The 25,729-nt window shown below is 44.1% G+C and overlaps 1 protein-coding gene across 5 annotated transcripts in view; it reads right to left on the minus strand.

Moving 5' to 3' along the window:
- The window catches only part of LOC110526419 (transcription factor 12), a 101,810-nt gene that overhangs the window by 21,674 nt on the left and 54,407 nt on the right, over nt 1-25,729 (minus strand). For 4 of the 5 annotated variants that reach the window (XM_036980810.1, XM_036980809.1, XM_036980812.1 and 1 more), the window contains exons 6-8: nt 20,043-20,107; nt 14,277-14,412; nt 13,783-13,835 (exon numbers count right to left, since the gene is read on the minus strand). In XM_036980810.1, coding sequence (XP_036836705.1) covers nt 13,783-13,835; nt 14,277-14,412; nt 20,043-20,107 — 254 coding nt within the window. Of the gene's footprint in view, nt 1-3,015; nt 3,257-13,782; nt 13,836-14,276; nt 14,413-20,042; nt 20,108-25,729 lie in introns of those variants that run through there. The other variant, XM_036980813.1, reaches the window with a different exon arrangement.

Here is a 25,729-nt window from a genome sequence, read left to right on the forward strand (position 1 = left end):
GGCATTAATAAAACACCCAAACACCGGGCGCCTCATTCCCCTAGCCTCTGGAGGAGAGGGCCCGCCTGGGTTTCCTTTTACTACCACATGAATTAAAGAGACATCACTCAGAGCCCGGGCCAGCAGGGCCAGCAGGACCAGCACAGTTGTTGGAGTTTGGGTGTTTCTGTATATTTTCCGCATCACGTTTAATTTAAGAATATCTGTAGCCATCATAATCCATATGCAATCATTAATTCAGGGTTTGTGGTTCATACACTGAGCTTACTCATGTTTGACTTAATATCAACAAGCATCAGATTTCACTGTCAGATTGGAGAGAATGGGGACAGTAGGTTCTTGGCAGAGCTTCGTTCTGCAACTCTCTCGTCTCTCTGTGGCTGATCTGAGAGGGCTGATGAGTCCCTCCACACCTTTCCACACATCACCAGCCTGCAGCACCCGCCTTTGATCTCGACCCCACACCAATCAAAACAGCACATGGAAAAAAACATTATATTGTCAACATATGGATACACCAAATGACAACGGCAAAAATAACCTCTTAAAAATAAATGATCACCGCAGCAAAAACTCACAAAAGAGAACAGCTGAGAGCAGTGGACTGCTGGTGTCAACACAGTATCCTGTCTCTGCACGTCACTATGCGGAATCAAACCATGCCCGAGGGCCTTTCTTTTCAAGTCTAAATCTAACACACTTAGAGGCTAAAAGGCACGCACGCAGCTCCAAAACAATGGTCCCCTGCTACACTGCCCCAGAACCACCTTCCTGATGGGGCATGTTGAGCGCTGCAGTCTGGTACCAGGCAACCCTTTAACAGAGACATCTCAAGCCTCAAGCTGTTGATGCTTAAAAACTCCAAGATTTAGGTCTCAAGAAACACAATTTTCAAAGACCAACTGGACTCTGATAAATGAGGTGATATCAGGTGTTATATACGTGGGAAGCTGTCAACATTAATTTTAAACTCTGCGGCAAAACTCATACTCCTGATGTTATCTTGTCCTGTAAACAGTTATTCCATATTTCCTGAGAAAAATAGTAATTTACTGGATGCCTCCTTGGTCCAGTCCTCAGTGCACTTGAGGGATATTAGACAGGAAAGGCCACACCTTAGAAAAACACACTCCACCAAATCCTCCCAAATATCTGAATTCTCTAAAGCTTAGGTTACTCATTTTCTATGGAACTGGAGGAAACAACAGAAATAGAAAACACTTAATACGTCAAAAAACACAGAAATCAAAGACTTTAAGGCTCGTGCCATAAAAACAATAATCCCTCTCAAAACTCCAACAAGTAAATGTGAGTTTTGTTTATTCTCACAATAAACACTATTTATCTCTCCTCCGAAGAAGAGAAGATAAAGAGCTTGGTATTGGTTGGTTATTTATTTATTTATTTATTTATGACTGCTTTGGATCATAAAGTTGACCCATGCTGCCCACACGTTCCCAATTTTCTCCCTCTGCCGGCCTGTAAGACATTCCTGGTAATCCTTAATATAAAAATATCAAAGGGATCTGTGGTGCTGTAGGAACAAAGGGCATTGTCCTAATGGGGTATGAGGAGGGCTAAAACACAAGCCTGAACATGTTGACCTCATAAAAGTGAATCTCACAATAGTATAGAAATGTTCAACTTCCTGGTTTCTTTAAATCAGAGAATGAGGTCCAATGAGGCCCTGACTCTGAAATGTGGAGTTCTCTTTCTGGATGGAGCTGACTGGGTGTTTCAGTGTTTTTGCTCTCTGGAGAGAAGCTCAGAGAATGAGGTCCAATGAGGCCCTGACTCTGAATGGTGGAGTTCTCTTTCTGGATGGAGCTGGGTGGGTGTTTCAGTGTTTTTGCTCTCTGGAGAGAAGATCAGAGAATGAGGTCCAATGAGGCCCTGACTCTGAATGGTGGAGTTCTCTTTCTGGATGGAGCTGGGTGGGTGTTTCAGTGTTTTTGCTCTCTGGAGAGGAGCTGGGAAACAGGAAGAGACTTTTCTCTGCTCATCTCTTATTCAGCAGCAGTGCCAGTGAGACTTTTACACCTGTGACACAATTACTGCGAACATCTGAGGAAACTCAATTTAGCTCAGAGGCAGGTAAACCGAAACACAAATGCACGCAACCACACACACGCACACTACAGACTCTCCCACATACAGACACATAAAATAAAAGTTTTTGCAGGAACACAGAAATCAAAGAGTTTTTTACTGAGCAATCCAGGAATCACATTAGGCTCCCTGTAGAGTCCAGAATGCCGATGTGATTAAAAACAGATGGAATAACAGCAACGCTGGTGCTAGGAGCTCAATCTACAAACAGGAAAGTCTAACCTTAACAGGCAGCCTCTTTTCCTTAATCATTCCCAGACTCCCACATGTTATTATTTCAACCCAGTCCCAGTGCTGAACCAACCAGCCAGTAAAAATAAATTCACTGCTAAAAAATTTTATTTTCAGTCTGTCTGTCTACGAACAGAGGTGAGAGACAAAAAACATGATGTGTTGAACTTTTTTTCAACCACACACATCCACATATTGAGATTTGTTCCTACTTATATACAATTGATGTGCCTTGCTTATATTCTGCTTTATCTCTAATAGAGAAGTCTGTGCTGAAATTAAGTGTAAGTTTTGACATACATGGTTAGCTAAAAAAAGAAGAAGTGAACCATCTAACAGATTCAGGCTATAACATGTCTGGAACATATTGAGAAAGAAATGAAGTAAGTCCTCTATTTGAACTGCAAAGAAAAACAAATGGTACTGTCACACAGATGTAACTGAAGCAACGGAAAATCAGTCCACAGAGGAGAGAGGGAAAATGAGAGAGAGAGATACAGAGAGAGAAAGAGAGAGAGAGAGTAAAGCAGAGAGGAGTGATATACTCTAGAGCCGAGAAACATGCTGTGCAGCCGGACAACACAATATTCTGCAATTCCATACCCGAGGGCCAATTACAAACATGGACACACACACTCTCTCTCTCTCTCTCTTTCTCCCGTAGACAGAACTCACCGATTTCCCGTTGTAGTAATACATTAAGGAGTTGCTGCCCATTCCAGGGACAGGGTAGGCGCAATACATGATATCTTCGGCTATTATACTGATGACTGGAGCAAGTGTACTGTTTCAGAGCACGGCAGCAGCAGCACACAAGCCTTCTCCCTAGACATACATCGAACCCGTTAAAAAGGGACTAATTCTTTCAGTCCTGGGCTGGCCCTTCACACATGGATCTACTCAGAGGAAACTTATGCAAAACAGGGCTGAACCATTCGCCACAGTGTTAGGGGGGCGGTAGAGAGAAGGGGAGGGGCTGATATGGTTCTTCCCACTAAGCTTCATAAGTGCTGAGGCAAAGAGGAAAGCAGATTGGGGGAGGGTAGGCGAATGGGGGGGGGGGGGGGGTGTAAAAAAGTTAAAGCGAGGAGATGGGACAGAAAACAAATGTGTGAGCTGATTTAGAAAGAGGAGAAAAAAATTATAACTCCCCAAAATAAACATTTAGATTTTCTGCAGGGGAGATTGAACTAAAACTATTTAGCTTTGGGCACGATATCATTCATTTACATTATTAAAAAGCAAACAAATTACTGGGTAAATAACTGCAATAAACATGCTCTCCCACACAGGTTTTAATCCTAAACAGGTTGTTTTTGTAATAACTGAATTTGTCCGCTAGCGGTAAGGTAACATGAAGGGATAGGGTTTCTACACAACCATCTGGACAGGAGCTGAACCTGTTCCCACACGCAACGTTATACCAATTAACAACCAATATGGGAAAGTGGACTCTCAACAAGGAAATGAAAATAGGAAGGGAAAATAAAACCTCAAATTAAATGTGGATTCTATTTCTTAGGTAGAAAACACAGAGTCATAAAAACAGACAGGGAGAAGGAGAAAGAAACGTTTAGAATGTTGTAGAACATCTTAGTGAGAATGTTCATGTATACTGTGTGCTTCCATAACAATTACACTTTCCCTATAGTCAGAATGAACCCCCTTGTCACGACGGTGACTGTAAACAGAGAGAGTTGTTAAACACACGCCACAGCTGCAGAGGGGCCGGGCCTTGACGTCAGACAGGCAACAGAACTGTGATGCTCCATTTCCTAAACCCCTGGGGGCCTCAAGCTCAGACGTACACCAAAGGCCAGGAGGAAGCAGAGGGGTACAACCAAAACAGCCACAGCCATTTCATTTCACTGTCTGCCACTCTCAGACCGCTCTGCTGTTCCATGTCGGCCTCCATTGAAGGAGGAGAAAGAGGAGAGGAGGAGAAAGGAAAGAGGAGGAAGAGCGAGGCGAGAGGTGAGGACTGACCCGTGTGCCGTACAGAGCCTTTAAAGCCCACTCCATCCAGCCTCCCTGGAGCCTTTCATGTCTGCCAGTGGAAGCTTCCTGGACTAAACACAGTCCTGTGCACTCATTGAGAGCATTATTGTTATAGAAAGATGAAAGACTCCTTTCCCAAAGAAAACGAGGCTTTATTATGTTTTTCCTTCAGTACTATTATTATGTATTCCTCTTTCTTCTCAGATTCTTTTTAAACTCTTCCAAGGCACTGGGGTCCACATGCTGGTACCACTTTATATCTGGACCCGTTTCAAGTTGATGCTTTAAGGAAAATGTACGTTTGAAGGGTCCAAAAACGGGTCCAGACACAGAAGGCCGGGCTGAGAAAAGAACATGAAAGCTCAAAGAGAATGAGTAAAGAGAGATGGACTCAACATTGATAAAAGCAGACGCATTACTACTACTCACAAACACAGCATACAACATGTAGCTGCAGACACAGGGTGTCACGCTGGCATGAAGAGAGTCGGGAGACAGGTGCAGGAATGCGTAATAGGGTTTTTAATTCAGTCCAAATTACGGCGTGCAGTGTAAAGGCACGGGGACGAAGACCAAACAAACACGTACACAAAACACAGGGTTGAGACCCAAACAAAAGAGCGAGGAGTACCTCGAATAAATACACACGCGCACAATGATTAACACACGGGACGAGACCCGTAATCATCTGCGCAATTCACAAGGGCTCGAAAGCCCGAAACACACAGCACAGGTACCCACACGCACCAACGGACATGTTAACAATAATGGACAGCACCATGGTGAACAAAGGGCACATACAGTGCCTTGCGAAAGTATTCGGCCTCCTTGAACTTTGCGACCTTTTGCCACATTTCAGGCTTCAAACATAAAGACATAAAACTGTATTTTTTTGTGAAGAATCAACAACAAGTGGGACACAATCATGAAGTGGAACGACATTTATTGGATATTTCAAACTTTTTTAACAAATCAAAAACTGAAAAATTGGGCGTGCAAAATTATTCAGCCCCTTTACTTTCAGGGCAGCAAACTCTCTCCAGAAGTTCAGTGAGGATCTCTGAATGATCCAATGTTGACCTAAATGACTAATGATGATAAATACAATCCACCTGTGTGTAATCAAGTCTCCGTATAAATGCACCTGCACTGTGATACTGCACTGAGACCAGAGGTCCGTTAAAAGCGCAGAGAGCATCATGAAGAACAAGGAACACACCAGGCAGGTCCGAGGTACTGTTGTGAAGAAGTTTAAAGCCGGATTTGGATACAAAAATATTTCCCAAGCTTTAAACATCCCAAGGAGCACTGTGCAAGCGATAATATTGAAATGGAAGGAGTATCAGACCACTGCAAATCTACCAAGACCTGGCCGTCCCTCTAAACTTTCAGCTCATACAAGGAGAAGACTGATCAGAGATGCAGCCAAGAGGCCCATGATCACTCTGGATGAACTGCAGAGATCTACAGCTGAGGTGGGAGACTCTGTCCATAGGACAACAATCAGTCGTATATTGCACAAATCTGGCCTTTATGGAAGAGTGGCAAGAAGAAAGCCATTTCTTAAAGATATCCATAAAAAGTGTCGTTTAAAGTTTGCCACAAGCCACCTGGGAGACACACCAAACATGTGGAAGAAGGTGCTCTGGTCAGATGAAACCAAAATTGAACTTTTTGGCAACAATGCAAAACGTTATGTTTGGCGTAAAAGCAACACAGCTGAACACACCATCCCCACTGTCAAACATGGTGGTGGCAGCATCATGGTTTGGGCCTGCTTTTCTTCAGCAGGGACAGGGAAGATGGTTAAAATTGATGGGAAGATGGATGGAGCCAAATACAGGACCATTCTGGAAGAAAACCTGATGGAGTCTGCAAAAGACCTGAGACTGGGACGGAGATTTGTCTTCCAACAAGACAATGATCCAAAACATAAAGCAAAATCTACAATGGAATGGTTCAAAAATAAACATATCCAGGTGTTAGAATGGCCAAGTCAAAGTCCAGACCTGAATCCAATCGAGAATCTGTGGAAAGAACTGAAAACTGCTGTTCACAAATGCTCTCCATCCAACCTCACTGAGCTCGAGCTGTTTTGCAAGGAGGAATGGGAAAAAATGTCAGTCTCTTGATGTGCAAAACTGATAGAGACATACCCCAAGCGACTTACAGCTGTAATCGCAGCAAAAGGTGGCGCTACAAAGTATTAACTTAAGGGGGCTGAATAATTTTGCACGCCCAATTTTTCAGTTTTTGATTTATTAAAAAAGTTTGAAATATCCAATAAATGTCGTTCCACTTCATGATTGTGTCCCACTTGTTGTTGATTCTTCACAAAAAAATACAGTTTTATATCTTTATGTTTGAAGCCTGAAATGTGGCAAAAGGTCGCAAAGTTCAAGGGGGCCGAATACTTTCGCAAGGCACTGTATATACAAATACAATCAGTGGGAATAGGGGCCAGGTGTGCGCAATGAAAGTTCCAGAGGGATCTGTGACACAGGGACACTTTGGGATCATTTACATTTGTCTAACAGACAAACAGATATTAGCTGTATTACTGAGAAGACGCCCATGTTGTCATACTTCATTTCCTGTCAGTTCTCATCCTAAACACTAATCTTCTTAAGACAGAGCCAGGACCACCACCCTCGATCACTTCATCAACATTGAACCTGGGCCCGGGCCCTGACCCATCAGCCACCAAGAAACAGGACCAGTCTGCATCTGTGTCAAAGTGGGCCAAGTGTTACCTGACTGGCAGCCACCCAGCCATGCACCTGTCCACACAACTCCCCCCTCTAATCACATTTGAGCCAGTGGCCATGCTTTTCCCCCTGGGATTTGTTTGGGTGTTAAAAAAGATCCACTGCAAATCCACCCACTGAGGTCACCTCCATCTCACGCATGGATTTAGCCATGATGTCATAAGACAGGATGGGGGGATTGTTTCCTGTAAGAAGCTCTGGTTTTTATTCGGGGGGGTCGGGGGTGCTGAGGGGGGTTCTTAATCTGCCCAAAACCCCACAAGAAGTTTATAACACAAAGCTTTGCCTTGACTTAATTACACATTCATTACACTTTAACTCCAATGATTTACAACTGCATAAACCAGCACAGAACAGGCATTTTGTCCTCTGTAGGCTGTTCCAGAGCAGGCATACAGTGCAGTGCTACTGGCTCTGCTTCAGTTTGAGATGTTAGAGTATCTCTAACTGCTGAATCTTTAACGACAGACACGTTTCCTCCTCTTCCAACTCCCCCCTGACCATATTTCCCTAACACTTTGCATGTGTGTATGAAGCAGAAAGGTGCTTTACGGTTATTTATTAAGCACTCATTCTGTGTGACTGAGTCAACATACACTTCCTCTAGTGCTGCTTCTGCCAGACATACGTACATGTAGCTATGGTAATCCTGGCTGAGCCACTCCTGGCCTGGCTGACTGATTGACCTGCATAGGAGATATATATATATATATATATATATATATATATATATATATACACACACACACACACACACACACACACACACACACACACACACACACACACACACACACACACACACACACACACACACACACACACACACACACACACACACACACACACACAGAGAGAGAGAGACAGACCGACATGCAGAGAGACACAGAGATACACAGAGAAACAGACACAGAGAGACAGGCAGACAGACACCCTGCCCTCCCCAGAGTTAACATGGATCTCCAGTCCACAGACATGCCTCATATGATCTTTTTCAGTACACCCCTAAACTTCTGTGAGTTCATTCAATATAGGCTGAAACACAGACCCTCTCTCTCTCTCTTCCATCCAAATATGATCTGAACCACATTCCCTACGAACCACCAAATAACACTCCACCCAACTCCCTTTCATCAACTCTGCCCTTTGTCATCCAAATCCTCCCGGACAAACAACTGTTCATAAAGTTATTTAGTGATAGGACACTGCTCTAGCGCCATAGCAACATCACATTGAATTCCTTCCTTGTCTCTTTGTTTGTTCTAAGTCATCAAAAATGATTCTGGAACCAATGAATTGTATTAATATAAAGGGTGTCACGACAACGGCAATGTGTACTACACAAACACAGAGATCCAATACGCATGAATAAAGCTGCTGGATGGAAGGAGGCTATCTCTGAGCCACGACATTAAGACTGAGCCTCTCTATCCAGTTCAGCCTAGTACAGTAGGTCAGTGTTCTTGCCAGTGTCCTCTAGTCTTTCACTGGTCCAATGCACAACCAGGCACCCAAGAAGGACCAATCCAATCAATGCGCCCTGACATGGCTCTGACTTACACACTCTGAGGAAACACTCCACTGCTGACGCTCTCTTACACCAGAAGGTATACTACAAAGCAGGATCAATGAGTTAGCCAGCTAACTTTGATAAACAACTAGAAATAACTATTGATTTTCTGGTTCATTAAGAAGGATAAACTTAGATGTGTTTTTGGTTGTTGAGCCAATTAGACCATACTCATTTCAAGCATATCTTTCAAAAAAGACAAGTTAGCTGGCTAACTCATTGATCCTGCTTTGTAGTATACCCCACTGGCCACTCTGGGGTGGTTTAGAGTTAAACAACCTCCAACTAACACACTCTATTAACCTAATCACTAGTGATTGTTGACAGAGCACAGTGCCAAGCCTGCCAGGCAGCAGTCTAAAACCAAGGTCTGCATTAACATGGTGCACTCACGCAGCCAGGCCCTACATTAATCATTTACTACAGGCCGAAATGTGAGTAATGACTTTAATGTGTGCATTCATTTCTGCTTCATGTTCTTTTAACTCTGTTTCTCTCCTTGTAGATGAAAGCAGCAGGGACCTCTGGAGTTGTTGGCCTTCTCCTTTATCTCCGCCTCTCATGTCATTGTTAAATCTGAGCAACCCAAAGACCGATAAACACAACAAGGCAAGGCCCTGGGGAGGGAGGGGGTGAGGATCTCTGTTCAGGATCATCCCAGGCAAACGAGGGGCATATATCTAATGAGCTCATCCCCATAGGGTCTTCAGACTGGGGTCAGAGCAGAGCAGCAGAGCCTGGCACACTGCCCCCTGGTGGTCTGACTCTGACCTGCTGACCTGATAGGTGTTGAGATAATGGACATCATGCCAACCCAGAGATGGATGGGAGCTGGTCTGTTGCCAGGAGGCAGAGGTAGACAGAAAGACAGTCCTGTTCTGTTTAGTACTATTAATATTCTAGAATTGATTTTAGAAAATGAAATGGACCATGTCAACCCACATTCCATGACCACGTCACAATGACCATACTCTTAAAACCCTTATTGAATTAAAAAAGAGAGAAATTCAAATAAATGCTTAATCAAAAAAAAAATGGATACAAGAATGTTGAGGTACAGTACATAACGACTGTTGTCTGGTAAGTCATCTGATGCTGTGAAACAGCCAGACAACAAGGATATCCAGATCACTTGAGACGATACAACTGTGCCTACATGAAAGGGCCACATCAAACAATGATTGTTTGGCTGTATTTGCAGAAGGCTTTGCTGACGCGTTTCATCCAAAGGCACGTCTACTCACAAGAGCTGCCCTCTGCCAGGTCCTGACCTGCCCTGGTTCAAAGAGAACCCAAAATGAGCTCTGCTTCCTGCACCATCCTGCTCTGCCTGCAGATGGCTGTCTAGTCAAAATACATGTAGCTGCATCGATGAAAGGGGGCTGTAGTCTCTCGGAGTTCAGCTAAACACACACACACACACACACACACACACACACACACACACACACACACACACACACACAGGAGATAACCTCTGTGTGTCATTCACCCAAACACTGCGAGGCAAAATCCTGGGTCTTAGTCTCAGAGCCCGGAGCAAAGCAGACTTCCTCTCTTCTAGTCCCTGTTTCCCTGCTAAGTGAAAGTCTCTCAGAAACGAGGGTGTCTGAGTGATCTGTCAAAAGCAAATGACAATCTTTTTTGTCATTCACAGCCAGGGTTCTCGCTAGCAAAAGTCCCTGAAGGGAGTTGATTCTGCCTCCCACCTCCTCCCTCTCCCGCCACTTTCTTTCTTTCCCTCCTCCAGACTAGCATCACCACAGCCATGGAAGAAGTGTCACATCAAGCCGTTGTGCCAGTGACAAGGGCGCATAAAAAAAGCCTGGCTATTTACACACACACCAGCAATGCCCTCCTAGCTACACATGAATATCCTACAAGATACAGCTTTTCCCCACGAGCCACAGAGCTGCCGCCGCGGCGCGTCTCTCTCCTCTATCCTCCTGTCAGACGGACCCTTAACGCAGGTGCCCGTACAGCTGCCCGTCAGCAACCCTGCTCCGCAGCATGCTGTCCATCCAATGATAACCCGTTATGTCTTCACTCAGAGCGATGCTCAGTTTACAAAGTGATACATCTAGCTATGACCACAGTCAGCCCACTGTATCATGAAGTCAGCCTTACAAGACTTAAGACCGATAGAGTCAACCTCTGATCATCTGCAATGGCTAAGGAGCTTGTGTTTGTGTTTGTGTTCATTGTACTGAATTTATGTTCTACATTTAATATAAATATCAGAAGCAATAAATAATGTGTTTGAATTGGGACTAGTGGACTCCAGTGCACATATACACTATATGAGGGTTCCCCAATATACAACATGCTTTGAAATTATTATATTTTAGTCAAATATCTGTTTGGGCTTCTTGCAGTCAACATATTATTTGTAATTCAGTTCCGGCCCCCTGACCAACGGCTGAATCTAGTTGATGATCCCTGTACTACATCATGTTCGTGCCACATTACTCACTTTATTTGTATTTTACTATGTACACAGTTTATCTATTGATCTACTGTTCAGAGGGAAATGGTGCTTCTCAGGCTGACAAAGTTGGTGACACACCTACATATGTAGGATCTTCCTTTGAGCCAGAATAATACAATAATAATCCTGCAGCAACAGGAAATGTGAATTATTACGTGGATAAAATGTATGAAACTGTTTTGTAGGGGTTGATACATTTTCCGTTAGGGCAAATCATGTTTGACTTTTTAAAGTGGAAATTACAAACTTTAGACTTTTTAAACATTGACTTTAAACACTACAAGTTTTCATTTCCTACTGTGCAGGAAAACTCTCAGTAACAAATGAGTAATCAAATTAAGATCCTACATCTGTACAGTAGCTCCTGTCCCCTAAAAGGAGCATGTACATCAAATGAACTGCAAAAGTGGGTTAAGGAAAAAGTGTGTATATGAGATGAGATTGGCGTATAAACATGTGAATGTTTGCAATCAGCAGCTGGCTGGCTCTCCCTGATGGCCTCCACATCCTGGTATATACTGCAGGGGAACAACCTAAATGCACAGAGGATGTGCTCCCATAAATATTATGATTGCAATATAAATCCTACATATACACACATCATATATACACACATCAGCCGCTCATTAAAAACACACCGCTCTTCAAATCTAAACCTCCTCAACCATTTTTAGGTGAGGATGGAAAAAAAATAGTTTGAAATAAATAAAAGAGAATTCCCAGTAGGGGAAATTATGATATGAAGCATTGTGTTCACTTTGTTAATCAAGCAGCTCTTCAGGCCTCTGGTGAAGCCTGGGTGCTTACACACGCAAAAGCCTTTCAGCAGCCAGCTGCATTTCTGCATTACAGGTACACTGCAGGCTCCTCACCCAGTACGGCACAGCTGCCCTTGGCAACCCTGCTCCAGGTGCGCCTGTGCCCTCGACACCCCTAAACTCCACCACCGCTGTCTGCCGCCCACAACCAGTCTAGGTCCCTGCAGATAACCCTTGTACACGCACGGACACGCACGCCCACGCACACACACACACACACACACACCTCCCACCAGCTAGTATATAACCTCTAGACACCTATAATCAGTTGCAAGACAAGCTATGGCAGCTCATGTCCCCTCCACCTCCTCACCCAACACTTCCCACCAGGCCCATACAACACCTCCTAAAAGCCTCCAGACCAGCCCTCCATCACCGCCTACTCAACCTCCATCCCCACACACCACCCATACCACAGGCTCTCTCTCTTTACCTTTCCCTGCAACCAGAGAAAATAAGAGAAAAACAGCCCCTTTTTCCCTGTTAAAGTCTTGGCTCTGTCTTGGGATCAGAGACTAACTCCTCCAACATCCAGGCCTCGTCTTCTCCACACAGAGTGACAGAAGAAGAAGAAGCTGCATTAGCTCCTCTACTTATTCCACTCAGGATTGTACTGCTTTGATTCTACTGTTATGAGTCACATAGTGCACCTGCGCCCATGTGTTAAGCAGAGACAAATAAAAGCCCTGCGCCCATTTACACCACAAAGAGATGTACCCCGCAAAGCAACCAATCTTTCTCTGCCTCCCTCCCTGTCTCCTGGCACCATCCCCCCATATCCCCTTCACCTACTTCAGGAGGGGAGAGGCAGCGTGCGTTTCCCACTCTGCTGCTTTCCTCCCTCTGTTCCTGACAAACTAGTATTCAAACACAAATTCAGAGACAAAACACATCTCTCTTTTATGTCCTGTGTCTTGTTCCATATCTGATTTCAGAGGAACAGCGGTGGAGCTCGCGATTATCACAACTCCCAAAAGCAAATCCAGTCTCTGAGCCACCCTCATCAAAGCCCCCTTCTTGTTCTCTGGGGAAGAAGACTTCAGCACAAAAGTAAAGAGGGATCTCTGCTAAAACCATTTTTTAAAATGTTATTAAAAGCATCGGCTGGTACCAGTGGCTGGGAAGTTAAGGCTTAATCGCCCGCTTTGAGAATCCACCAGGATTTTCACAATGAACATCTGACTTAGTGATTTATGCATATTAATGAGGCCCGGCCCAGGCGGAGGCAAGCTGAGCTCCACACTTCCTCTGCATTCTAATGTCTTCTGCTCCACCGGGATTATTACCCATGGAAATGTCTCTGATTCTGCACTATTAATCGCTGTCTGTCCTCCTGTTTGGCTACATAATGACTAATTAAACATCAAAAGAGCAGCGCCGGGGATCCGCTCCGACAGCTCTGTACCCCGCGCCCCGCATAGCCCTGCGTCCCAGGAGAGGAGCTGAGGAGACCACGCTGTGACAGGACAGACCCCAAAATCAATCACCCCAATGTACACACACATACACACACTCTCTAGTATACACACACACACACGCACACACACAAACAACAAGGCAGGGCTATGGGCTCCCTTACACATCAACCAGGTACCACTGCAGAGGACGTCTTTGAAGAGTCAAGGAAAACAAGTAAAATCCCAGCAAAGTTTGTGTGACATTGATGTCAACAGCTCTCTTTGTGTGTGTGTGTGTGTGTGTGTGTGTTTGTTTGTGTGTGTGTGTGTTTGGTTAAGCTCACTGAGAGATCTATTTATATATGAGAGGCATGGCAGGCAGATGAAATGATCTTCCACTCACAGATGAAGGCAGACCAGGAGGGACCTTGCGAACTTTCTTTGTTTGTAGAGGATCTGTGAAAAGATAAAACAGGATTGAGGCAATAGAATGGGCCTTTGTGGGATGTAAACAACACAACACTCATTCACGCACTGGCATAAAGAGGGGAACGATGAGGATGCCAACCCTGGCCTAAACATTCTTTCTTGCACACAATCAAGTCAAATCAAAAACAATTTGTCATGTAAAATGCAAAACAATTTGTGCGTGTTGTGCAATCTATTGAAATCACCAGGATAATCATTATTAGTGTTAAAATAGGAGTTTAAATGGCTAAGCAAAAGTAATTAATCCATTAAAAACACAGGGACTCCTGCAGGCTTGTTCATGGAGTTAGTGAAAACAGATCAGCACATACTGCTCTAAACACGATACTAGACTAAAATGCCATTGTCAGGGACTTGATAACTTGCCCTGCTCTGTATCTCTATAGGTATGGGTTAATTGGCACTGACCAATGGGAGTAGGTTCCGGTAGGGGGCGTCTTCTGGGGTTGGCCCCGGTGAAGGGAGGGTAGAAGGGAGGGGCCGTTTTCCCCGATGTGGTCACAGGCCCAGGACTTACCAGACCAATGTCCGGCCGCAGATTGGACTGGAGGAGACAACAGAGAAACAACAGATAAGTGGAGAACAGCAGTGTGAAACTAGTGTGTGTGTGTGTGTGAGAGTGTGAGAGAGGGGGGGGGGGGGGGGGGGGGTTACTCATGCAGTCAGGGGTTGATCTTATGTACTGTTATATATTATCAGTGAAACACTTGGCCATGAATCTGCCATTCCCCTAATGATCTATTAAATACCATGAATCAATCCATTGAACAGCTTTATGGAGATGTGCTCCAGTGGGAATAAGGGGCCACTGTGTGTTATGCTACCATAATTCACTAACAACCTGCCCTCAGACAAAATACATCTCTTTAACGGTAAAGACAGTAAATAACTATTTTCACAGCAGCAGATGAGCGCAGACACCTCAATTAATGCATGTCCACTTAGCAGTAAAATATTTATTTTTCAAAATGTCATAGATATGTGTTAATGAATGCTTCCTGTGGAGCTGACAAAAGGTATAATGTTCGTTTGAAAACATTCTGAAAAAAATGGTACTGTTCTATAATGCTGGTAAATGGTGCTATGTTATGGAGCATCAGCATAAGAAATCTAATACACATTTCAGTTTCTCTTTTTTATACACACAGTCATTTTTGTACTCCTGTGTGCACCACTGTTAGCAGCTCCACTGAACTACAAGGAGAAATCCATCCAATCAGTCTGACCTAGTGATTTCCCTCTCCTCCAGCCTGCAGTGGAACGATATTGATCAGCAGCGATCACGGCCTGAGGGCATCTTCAGACACAACCAGGGACATGTCATGACTTGCAGGAGCAGCTCTTTGAAGGGAGAGGGCTCAGGGAGGTGCAGGGGGGTGAGAGGAGGTGCAGGGGTAGGGGGTGAGAGGAGGGCAGCTCAAGGCTCATTAAACCATCAGTCTGATCCCAGGATCTGTGGGCTCCCCCGAAAACCACGCCGGCTTAACTGGACAAAACGTCCGTCCAAGAGACCTGGGAGTCACCAGGCCACCAGCCTGCTGGACCTGTGTCTGATCTCAGGCACACGTATCCAATTAGTGGAGGAGAGCCGAGATGACACAGAGCTGTCCCAAAACCTGCCTCTGATCTGACAGGCCCAGATTAGTGGGCTGGAGTCCTGAGTCCTCAGCACCCTCCTCTCCTGTTTACTGTGTCATGTGACTGAGTTGAGGCAGCCTCTGGAAGGTTCCAGCAGCCTCCAGGCTCCGCCAGTATCCACTCCACTCCAGTGACCGTTGTGTCCCCAGCAAACAGGCCAATTAAGGACGTTGACCAATTAGTCTAATTTGCTGCGGACCGTAAGTGGAGAAGGAGGGAGGGTTGAGGTGAGTGAGGATACCTCAGAGGAGAGAGCTGCTCTGGAGACCTCATGTGCTTCCAGGAAACACTACAGTAGTTCCTAGCCACCGTGCTTTTACACCTGCATTGCTTGCTGTTTGGGGTTTTAGGCTGGGTTTCTGTACAGCACTTTGTGACATCAGCTGATGTAAGAAGGGCTTTAAAAATACATTTCATTGACTGAGAGGGCTGTGGATTGACACGGTAACCAATGACATTAAACTAACATACAGTTGAAGTCGGAAGTTTACATACACTTAGGTTGGAGTCATTAAAACTCGTTTTTCAACCACTCCACAAATTTCTTGTTAACAAACTATAGTTCTGGCAAGTTGGTTAGGACATCTACTTGGTGCATGGCACAAGTAATTTTTCCAACATTAACAGACAGATAATTTCACTGTATCACAATTCCAGTGGGTCAGAAGTTTACATACACTAAGTTGACAGTAACTTTAAACAACTTGGAAAATTCCAGAAAATTATGTAATGGCCAAATGGCTTAAGGACAACAAAGTCAAGGTGTTGGAGTGGCCATCACAAAGCCCTGACCTCAATCCTATTGAAAATATTTGGGCAGAACTGAAAAAGATAATGCGAGCAAGGAGGCCTACAAACCTGACTCAGTTACACATACTCTGTCAGGAGGAATGGGCCAAAATTCACCCAACTTATTGTGGGAAGCTTGTGGAAGGCTACTTGAAACGTTTGACACAAGTTAAACAATTTAAAGGCAACACTACCAAATACTAATTGGGTGTATGTAAACTTCTGACCCACTGGGAATGTGATGAAAGAAATAAAAGCTGAAATAAATAATTATCTCTACTATTATTCAGACATTTCACATTTTTAAAATAATGTGGTGATCCTAACTGACCTAAAACAGGACATTTTTACAAGGAATAAATGTCAGGAATTGTGAAAAACTGAGTTTAAATGTATTTGGCTAAGGTGTATGTAAACTTCCGACTTCAACTGTAGGTCAGAGGGAAGGTTTTGACCTTGGTCAATTTCCACAAAAATGTTCATCATTATTATTATCTGGATTGCCTGGGTATTTCACCTACTATCAATACAAAATATTTCCCCAAATAACCCCTCACAATAACACCAAAATGGCAGTGAGGTGGTACTCTAAAAATACCATAGATTATGATTTTAACAGATTGGAATGAAGGCCATCAAGTCCTGTGAAAATCAAGTTTGCCACTGCTTTACTGCAGTAGAAATGAGGGGAGAAGCAGGCTCTGCAAACTGACAACCTGTCACAGAGGCCACTGCATTGACATTGACATGGCACAACAGACCAGACCAGACTCACTTCTGCTGCCTTTGTTCAATGATATTGAATCCTTCCAGCTATATTAGCTGGTGTTTCTTTGATAGAAACTACTGCATGGAACAAAAACCATTCAAGAGCCACAAGAGGTCAGATGAAATATCAATTACCATGTAATCTACAGTACACATAGTAAAGCATAGGAAACTTCAGCGAGGCCAGGGTTTATTGGTTGTTGATTACATATATCTTCACATCCTCAGAATGCTATTTAAAGATGACAGAAAATGTTGTTATGCTTTCATGAAACTAAACCCATAATCTTTGATATTCTGGAGAGAAAAAAAAGAGACAATTGAGACGAAGAAGAAAACAGACAGAGAATTGAGTGAAATTGAGTTTAACAGCCAAGGCTTGTTCTGTTCTGTAGTCAGTGTGTGACTGTCTAAGGAGAAGGAGAAAATGTCCTCCCCTAGTACTCCAATAACACACTTGCATCAAATGACGTTGCAGTCAATCATGTTGCTAATGCCCAATACCCGACACAAGGCTTTATTATGTCAAGAATTTCCTGAATCACAGGGCTTTCTGCCCAAGCCTCTTCACATCTCAATGATCATCTCCACTGTGAAATGTCACGCAGATTTGAGGAGATAATGGGAGCCGTCTGTCAACTGCATCCTGTCACTTTAATCAGGGTAATCCGTCTCGCAGGAGGCACACAGGAGCTACCTGTGGAACAGAGTGCTGCCGCCACGGCAACACCTCTCTCTCCCACTCTCTCTTCCCTGTTCTCCCTCTTTCTCCCCCCACACCCCAGCCCTGTTCATTACCTCATCCCGCTGGGGACATAGGCCCAACTCAATATGGGAACACACAGAACAGTATGCCCGCACTCCCAATGAGAGAGAGAGAGAGAGAGAGAGAGAGAGAGAGAGAGAAAGAGATGATGATATGCTGAAGGCCTTCAATTAAATCAGATTTCCTGCTATTATGATGAAGGCAGAATAACACCTTACCATACCACAAAGACAATAAGTGGATACATTGGGATCTTTTTCTTTTACTGGTGTGCAGATAACAACTGTCCAAAAAGATGACGCCAGGAAGTTTAAAACACGGGTTGATTATGGTGAGACTGACATGTTCTGTGTAAAAAAGGAACAGTGGAATAAGGGGCCACAGCTGGCTACAACACTCTGAATATCTAATCCAATAAGACATGGGGAGTTCTTCATCACGTTCAAATGATGCAATAATCCGTTGCTGAGCAAGGCAATTTGCTTAGACTTGACAAGCCCACAACTGATGGTCTGTTTGGCAGATATCTGGCGCTATTACAGTAGTTTCCAAAAAACAACCTCTTGATAGATTGATTGATTGTTTGTTTCGAATTTCCATTCTTGGTCCTCCGAGAAGAAAATACATTGTTACCTTTTATTAGGTTAGTGTGGATGGATTATGAAATCTCCAGGATTTGGAGGTTGTGAACATTCAGGCTGCTCATTAAAAGATAAACAATAACTGATAATCTTTGCACCTGAGATGCTTTGCTCATGCTTGATTCGGCGGTGGAGCCCTGTCGATAATCACTAGAAGGGTTACACAATATTCTCTAAAGAATGAAATTACTTTTTTGGTCTTCCTGTTTTTTTTCTAGGACCAGACAAACTGAATCTCTGCCAGCCTCAGATCTCAGCAGCTGCAGGCCTGCATCAATTCCCCAGTTCCCACACAAAATGTCTGAACTGGCATTCCATCTCCAAAAGCTCTTTTATGAATGACTAAATGAGCTTTCAACTTACATCAGCTATATTTTCACTCTGTCTGACTGGAAGCGCAGACCTCTGTATGACCACATAGTTGTTAGTAGTAATGTGTACAGTGTGTACAGTGAGGGAATAGAGAGGTGAAGGGTACTACTCTGACACATGACTAGCTTGGGGTTAAACGAGTGGGTTAACAAGTGGGTCGATGAGGTCAGAGGCTCCCTTGATCTTTGGGTTAAGCCCAAAGAGGTGGGCTCTATCTTTTAAAGACATCTTTCAGACGTAGCCCTAAACCTAATCTTAAAGTCCAGACTCACAAACCCCTAATCCCAATATCATTGACCATAATGTGGAATATAAACACTCAGTACTGGGAACAGTGGAGGGTGAAGCAGACCCTGATGGAAGCCATTTTCCGTGGAACTTCTCCTACTGGTCTCACAGCCAGAGCAGAGGGAAAGGAAATACAGAGATACTCGAGATAGAGTGGGCAGAGTCCGAAAAACAGTGAGTGAGAGCGAAAGAGGAGAACAGAGAGAAGAATGAACGAGGGAGAGAAAGAGGAGGAAAGAGAGAGAATATGAGAGCTCTCCCCATTGACTTGCTGATGTCAGACTGAGAGAGAGAGAGAGAGAGAGAGAGAGAGAGAGAGAGAGAGAGAGAGAGCTGTGGCTTGTGCACACAATCAGCCCTTTGTGTTGAACATCTGTGTGGCTGTGAGAGGGGATCTGGGCTGAGCTTGGCTGTGCTCACTGACCCTGGCTTAATGGAGGTGCTGAAAGTGGTGTTTCTCTGTGGTTTCGGGCTGCCCCTGCTAGACCCTGCTAGACATCACAGGGCACGGAGAAACTCCTCAGCCCAGGCAGCTCCACTGTAATCACTCACTCATTATCTCTAAGCCTCCACACCTCAGAATATTCTCATGAGCTTTCTTGTTCGCTTCATAAACCATCTCCGGTGCAAACGTTCCTTTTCACTCTAATTATACTACCAACAAAGGCATTTTATCTGATGAGCTGGACACGCCAATTAGTTTTAACAATGTATTGAGAATGCCCAAACAAGGAAAATTAAACAAGCAGAGTTCACCACACTATATTTACATTATAGTCATTTAGCAGACGCGCTTATCCAAAGCGACTTACAGTAGTGAGTGCATACATTTTCTTAGTGGTACCTGGTTACAAGCGCCATGCTCTACCAACGGAGCCACACGAAGCAGTAAATAGCAGATATCAAACTTACCTGGCAGCCAGACACGCCAGGCTCTCTCCCATAGGGTGGAAATTGAGCCCTCTCTGCTGATTTACCTGTGGAGGCACAGAGAAAAGTTTAGACAAAAACCATTGACACCACATCATGGTCTAGAAATCATCGTTCTAACTCATTGTGTCTTGAAATAACAAGGTAATATCCTAATTCACTTTCACACTTATACAGGTCACATATGATGCCACACATTAGGACATAAACCACTGCTCCATATCATAATGCAGATCTGTACAAAATGTTATGTAGAATACGTATTCCTTAAGCCAGAAGAGATCCTCCTAGACAGAGTTGCTCCATCAGTGTCACACTTTTGGTGTGCAGCACTCCTCCTGAGAGAGACGCTTCCCGGCAGCCATCAGGAAAACAAATAAAACACACAACGCACCACGCACATGAATCATGCTCCTCACAATATACTAAACTCAGCACTTTTACTCCGGCGGAAAAAAACAAGAGGTTCCTACAAGGAAATGATAAACAACTTTAACCACATCGTACATTATTTTTGTCAGACTTTCAAACATTGCAAGCACCAGACGCAGCACTGGAACAACATTGGGTTTACTCTAGGGAAAAAGTAGATTTTCTAGTGAGTTTAAAACTTGCATAGCCAGGAGATTCTGTTACGCTCTGACTGAACAGAACATCATACTGGCATGCCCAGGTGAACAGAGGCACATGTTGGAGGATTCACATCTCTGAGTATTGCTGCGGGGCTCAGTCGTACTGCATCTGCACACAGTCTCCAGAGAGCTTGAGAGGAAGCTGCCGAAATCAGGTAAGGTGGTTTAACTGACAACGCTGCTTCTCTTTCAGTAGCAACACACAATGATATAACATTTCTGGGTTAGCTCTCTCGCAAAGGAAGGAGCATTTAGTTGTGGGTTAACTACATACCCTGAGCCACCGCAGAGGGAGAGAACATCTGTCTTGGCTGACTAAAAAGGTTATACCTGTTGTTGTTTTTTTACATTTCATGAGCTGCATCTCAGCCTCAGCGTGGTTTGGTCTCCATCGGTATCACTTAGTCGCCCTGTCTCTCCCCTGTGAGGAGATGCTCGTGCCCACAGTGAAATATTCATCCCCAGCATGTGTTTTGTCACACACTCTCTGTCCACCGTGAATAATTGATGGCTGAGTGTTATTGTTTCTCAGGAAAACTTCCTCTCTCTCTCCAGGTCTGGCCCTACCTAAATACCTACCTACCTGCCAGGGAGAGAGGTAGCTAGCTAGCGGCCAGGCAGGCAGCTCACCTGAACCTCTGGAGCACGACCCGGCCAAGCCAAGCGTTGTAACACGCCCAGGGACCTGAGCAGAGTCAACAACGCTGCAGTTCAGCCCAAACCGAGGGGAAAACATCCCTGAGGAACCCGACGGTAAACAGGCATTTAACTGTTTAGCGTGCCGCCACGCATGATCACACAGCGCTAAGAGCGCAGCATTGGTAAACAAAGAGATGTTCCCATTCTGATGTCACTGTACTTACCAGCACACCCCTGTGTTTACCACAGCAACATGTGCAGATACAGAGTATGATAACAATACTGAGATATAGATACATTTATTTTGAGATAGATCTATCTATCTATCTATCTATATATATATACACTGCTAAAATAACACATCCTAAATCCGAATGAATGAAATATTCTTTTTAAATACTTTTTTCTTTACATAGTTGAATGTGCTGACAACAAAATCACACAAAAATTATCAATGGTAATCAAATTTATCAACCCATGGAGGTCTGGATTTGGAGTGACACTCAAAATTAAAGTGGAAAACCACACTACAGGCTGATCCAACTTTGATGTAATGTCCTTTAAACAAGTCAAAATGAGGCTCAGTAGTGTGTGTGGCCTCCACGTGCCTGTATGACCTCCCTACAACGCCTGGGCATGCTCCTGATGAGGTGGCGGATGGTCTCCCGAGGGATCTCCTCCCAGACCTGGACTAAAGCATCCGCCAGCTCCTGGACAGTCTGTGGTGCAACGTGGCGTTGGTGGACGGAGCGAGACATGATGTCCCAGATGTGCTCAATTGGATTCAGGTCTGGGGAACGGGCGGGCCAGTCCATAGCATCAATGCCTGCACGGTGTTGGGCTGTAAGCACAACCTCCACCTGTGGACGTCGGGCCCTCATACCACCCTCATGGAGTCTGTTTCTGACCGTTTGAGCAGACACATGCACATTTGTGGCCTGCTGGAGGTAATTTTGCAGGGCTCTGGCAGTGCTCCTCCTGCTCCTCCTTGCACAAAGGCGGAGGTAGCGGTCCTGCTGCTGGGTTGTTGCCCTCCTACGGCCTCCTCCACGTCTCCTGATGTACTGGCCTGTCTCCTGGTAGCGCCTCCATGCTCTGGACACTATGCTGACAGACAGCAGCAAACCTTCTTGCCACAGCTCGCATTGATGTGCCATCCTGGATGAGCTGCACTACCTGAGCCACTTGTGTGGGTTGTAGACTCCGTCTCATGCTACCACTAGAGTGAAAGCACCGCCAAAAAGCATAGGAACTGAGAAGTGGTCTGTGGTCACCACCTGCAGAACCACTCCTTTATTGGGGGTGTCTTGCTAATTGCCTATAATTTCCATCTGTTGTCTATTCCATTTGCACAACAGCATGTGAAATTTATTGTCAATCAGTGTTGCTTCCTAAGTGGACAGTTTGATTTCACAGAAGTGTGATTGACTTGGAGTTACATTGTGTTGTTTAAGTGTTCCCTTTATTTTTTTGAGCAGTGTATATATACAGTTGAAGTCAGAAGTTTACATACACTTAGGTTGGAGTCATTAAAACTTGTTTTTCAACCACTCCACAAATGTCTTGTTAACAAACTATAGTTTTGGCAAGTTGTTTAGGACATCTACTTGGTGCATGACACAAGTCATTTTTCCAACAATTGTTTACAGACAGATTTTTTCACTTATAATTCACCGTATCACAATTCCAGTGGGTCAGAAGTTTACATATACTAAGTTGACTGTGCCTTTAAACAGCTTGGAATATTCCAGAAAATTATGTAATGGCTTTAGAAGCTTCTGATAGGCTAATTGACATCATTTGAGTCAATTGGAGGTGTACCTGTGAATGTATTTCAAGGCCACCTTCAAACTCAGTGCCCCTTTGCTTGACATTATGGGAAAATCAAAAGAAATCAACCAAGACCTCAGAAATAAAATTGTAGACCTCCACAAGTCTGGTTCATCCTTGGGAGCAATTTCCAAATGCCTGAAGGAACCACGTTCATCTGTACAAACAATAGTACACAGGTATAACCACCATGGGACCACGCAGCCGTCATACCGCTCAGGAAGGAGACGCGTTCTGTGCGAAAAGTGCAAATCAATCCCAGAACAACAGCAAAGGACCTTGTGAAGATGCTGGAGGGAACAGGTACAACAGTATCTACAGTGCCTTGCGAAAGTATTCGGCCCCCTTGAACTTTGCGACCTTTTGCCACATTTCAGGCTTCAAACATAAAGATATAAAACTGTATTTTTTTGTGAAGAATCAACAACAAGTGGGACACAATCATGAAGTGGAACGACATTTATTGGATATTTCAAACTTTTTTAACAAATCAAAAACTGAAAAATTGGGCGTGCAAAATTATTCAGCCCCCTTAAGTTAATACTTTGTAGCGCCACCTTTTGCTGCGATTACAGCTGTAAGTCGCTTGGGGTATGTCTCTATCAGTTTTGCACATCGAGAGACTGAAATTTTTTCCAATTCCTCCTTGCAAAACAGCTCGAGCTCAGTGAGGTTGGATGGAGAGCATTTGTGAACAGCAGTTTTCAGTTCTTTCCACAGATTCTCGATTGGATTCAGGTCTGGACTTTGACTTGGCCATTCTAACACCTGGATATGTTTATTTTTGAACCATTCCATTGTAGATTTTGCTTTATGTTTTGGATCATTGTCTTGTTGGAAGACAAATCTCCGTCCCAGTCTCAGGTCTTTTGCAGACTCCATCAGGTTTTCTTCCAGAATGGTCCTGTATTTGGCTCCATCCATCTTCCCATCAATTTTAACCATCTTCCCTGTCCCTGCTGAAGAAAAGCAGGCCCAAACCATGATGCTGCCACCACCATGTTTGACAGTGGGGATGGTGTGTTCAGCTGTGTTGCTTTTACGCCAAACATAACGTTTTGCATTGTTGCCAAAAAGTTCAATTTTGGTTTCATCTGACCAGAGCACCTTCTTCCACATGTTTGGTGTGTCTCCCAGGTGGCTTGTGGCAAACTTTAAACAACACTTTTTATGGATATCTTTAAGAAATGGCTTTCTTCTTGCCACTCTTCCATAAAGGCCAGATTTGTGCAATATACGACTGATTGTTGTCCTATGGACAGAGTCTCCCACCTCAGCTGTAGATCTCTGCAGTTCATCCAGAGTGATCATGGGCCTCTTGGCTGCATCTCTGATCAGTCTTCTCCTTGTATGAGCTGAAAGTTTAGAGGGACGGCCAGGTCTTGGTAGATTTGCAGTGGTCTGATACTCCTTCCATTTCAATATTATCGCTTGCACAGTGCTCCTTGGGATGTTTAAAGCTTGGGAAATCTTTTTGTATCCAAAACCGGCTTTAAACTTCTTCACAACAGTATCTCGGACCTGCCTGGTGTGTTCCTTGTTCTTCATGATGCTCTCTGCGCTTTTAACGGACCTCTGAGACTATCACAGTGCAGGTGCATTTATACGGAGACTTGATTACACACAGGTGGATTGTATTTATCATCATTAGTCATTTAGGTCAACATTGGATCATTCAGAGATCCTCACTGAACTTCTGGAGAGAGTTTGCTGCACTGAAAGTAAAGGGGCTGAATAATTTTGCACGCCCAATTTTTCAGTTTTTGATTTGTTAAAAAAGTTTGAAATATCCAATAAATGTCGTTCCACTTCATGATTGAGTCCCACTTGTTGTTGATTCTTCACAAAAAAATACAGTTTTATATCTTTATGTTTGAAGCCTGAAATGTGGCAAAAGGTCACAAAGTTCAAGGGGGCCGAATACTTTCGCAAGGCACTGTATATCCACAGTAAAGTGAGTCCTATATCAACATATCCTGAAAGGCCGCTCAACCAGGAAGAAGCCACTGCTCCAAAACCGCCACATTGAAGCCAGACTACTGTTTGCAACTGCACATTGGGACAAAGATTGTATTTTTTGGAGAAATGTCCTCTGGTCTGATGAAACAAAATTAGAACTGTTTGGCCATAATGACCATTGTTATGTTTGGAGGAAAAAGGGGGAGGCTTGCAAGCCGAAGAACACCATCCCAACCGTGAAGCACAGGGGTGGCAGCATCATGTTGTGGGGGTATATATATAAAATGTATTAATATATTAGATGTGTATAAGATGTGTGCTACTACACTGTATAGAAATCCAAACCTTTCAGTGGGTAATGTAGAAACCTGTCAGTGGGTAATGTAGAAACCTTTCAGTGGGTAATGTAGAAACCTTTCAGTGGATCATGTAGAAACCTTTCAGTGGATCATGTAGAAACCTTTAAGAATGTTCCAGTTTGAAAGAAAGAACAGGGTGTCAAAGAGAAGCTTCTGTAGAAGATCCATAGGTGCTCAACACACAAACACAAAGATTAGAAAACAATGTGGGCTCGCTCATAAAATACAGTCATCTACATGAAGAAAGCCT

The sequence above is a fragment of the Oncorhynchus mykiss genome, chromosome 6, assembly GCF_013265735.2.
Source record: "Oncorhynchus mykiss isolate Arlee chromosome 6, USDA_OmykA_1.1, whole genome shotgun sequence".
Taxonomy (NCBI): Eukaryota; Metazoa; Chordata; class Actinopteri; order Salmoniformes; family Salmonidae; genus Oncorhynchus; species Oncorhynchus mykiss.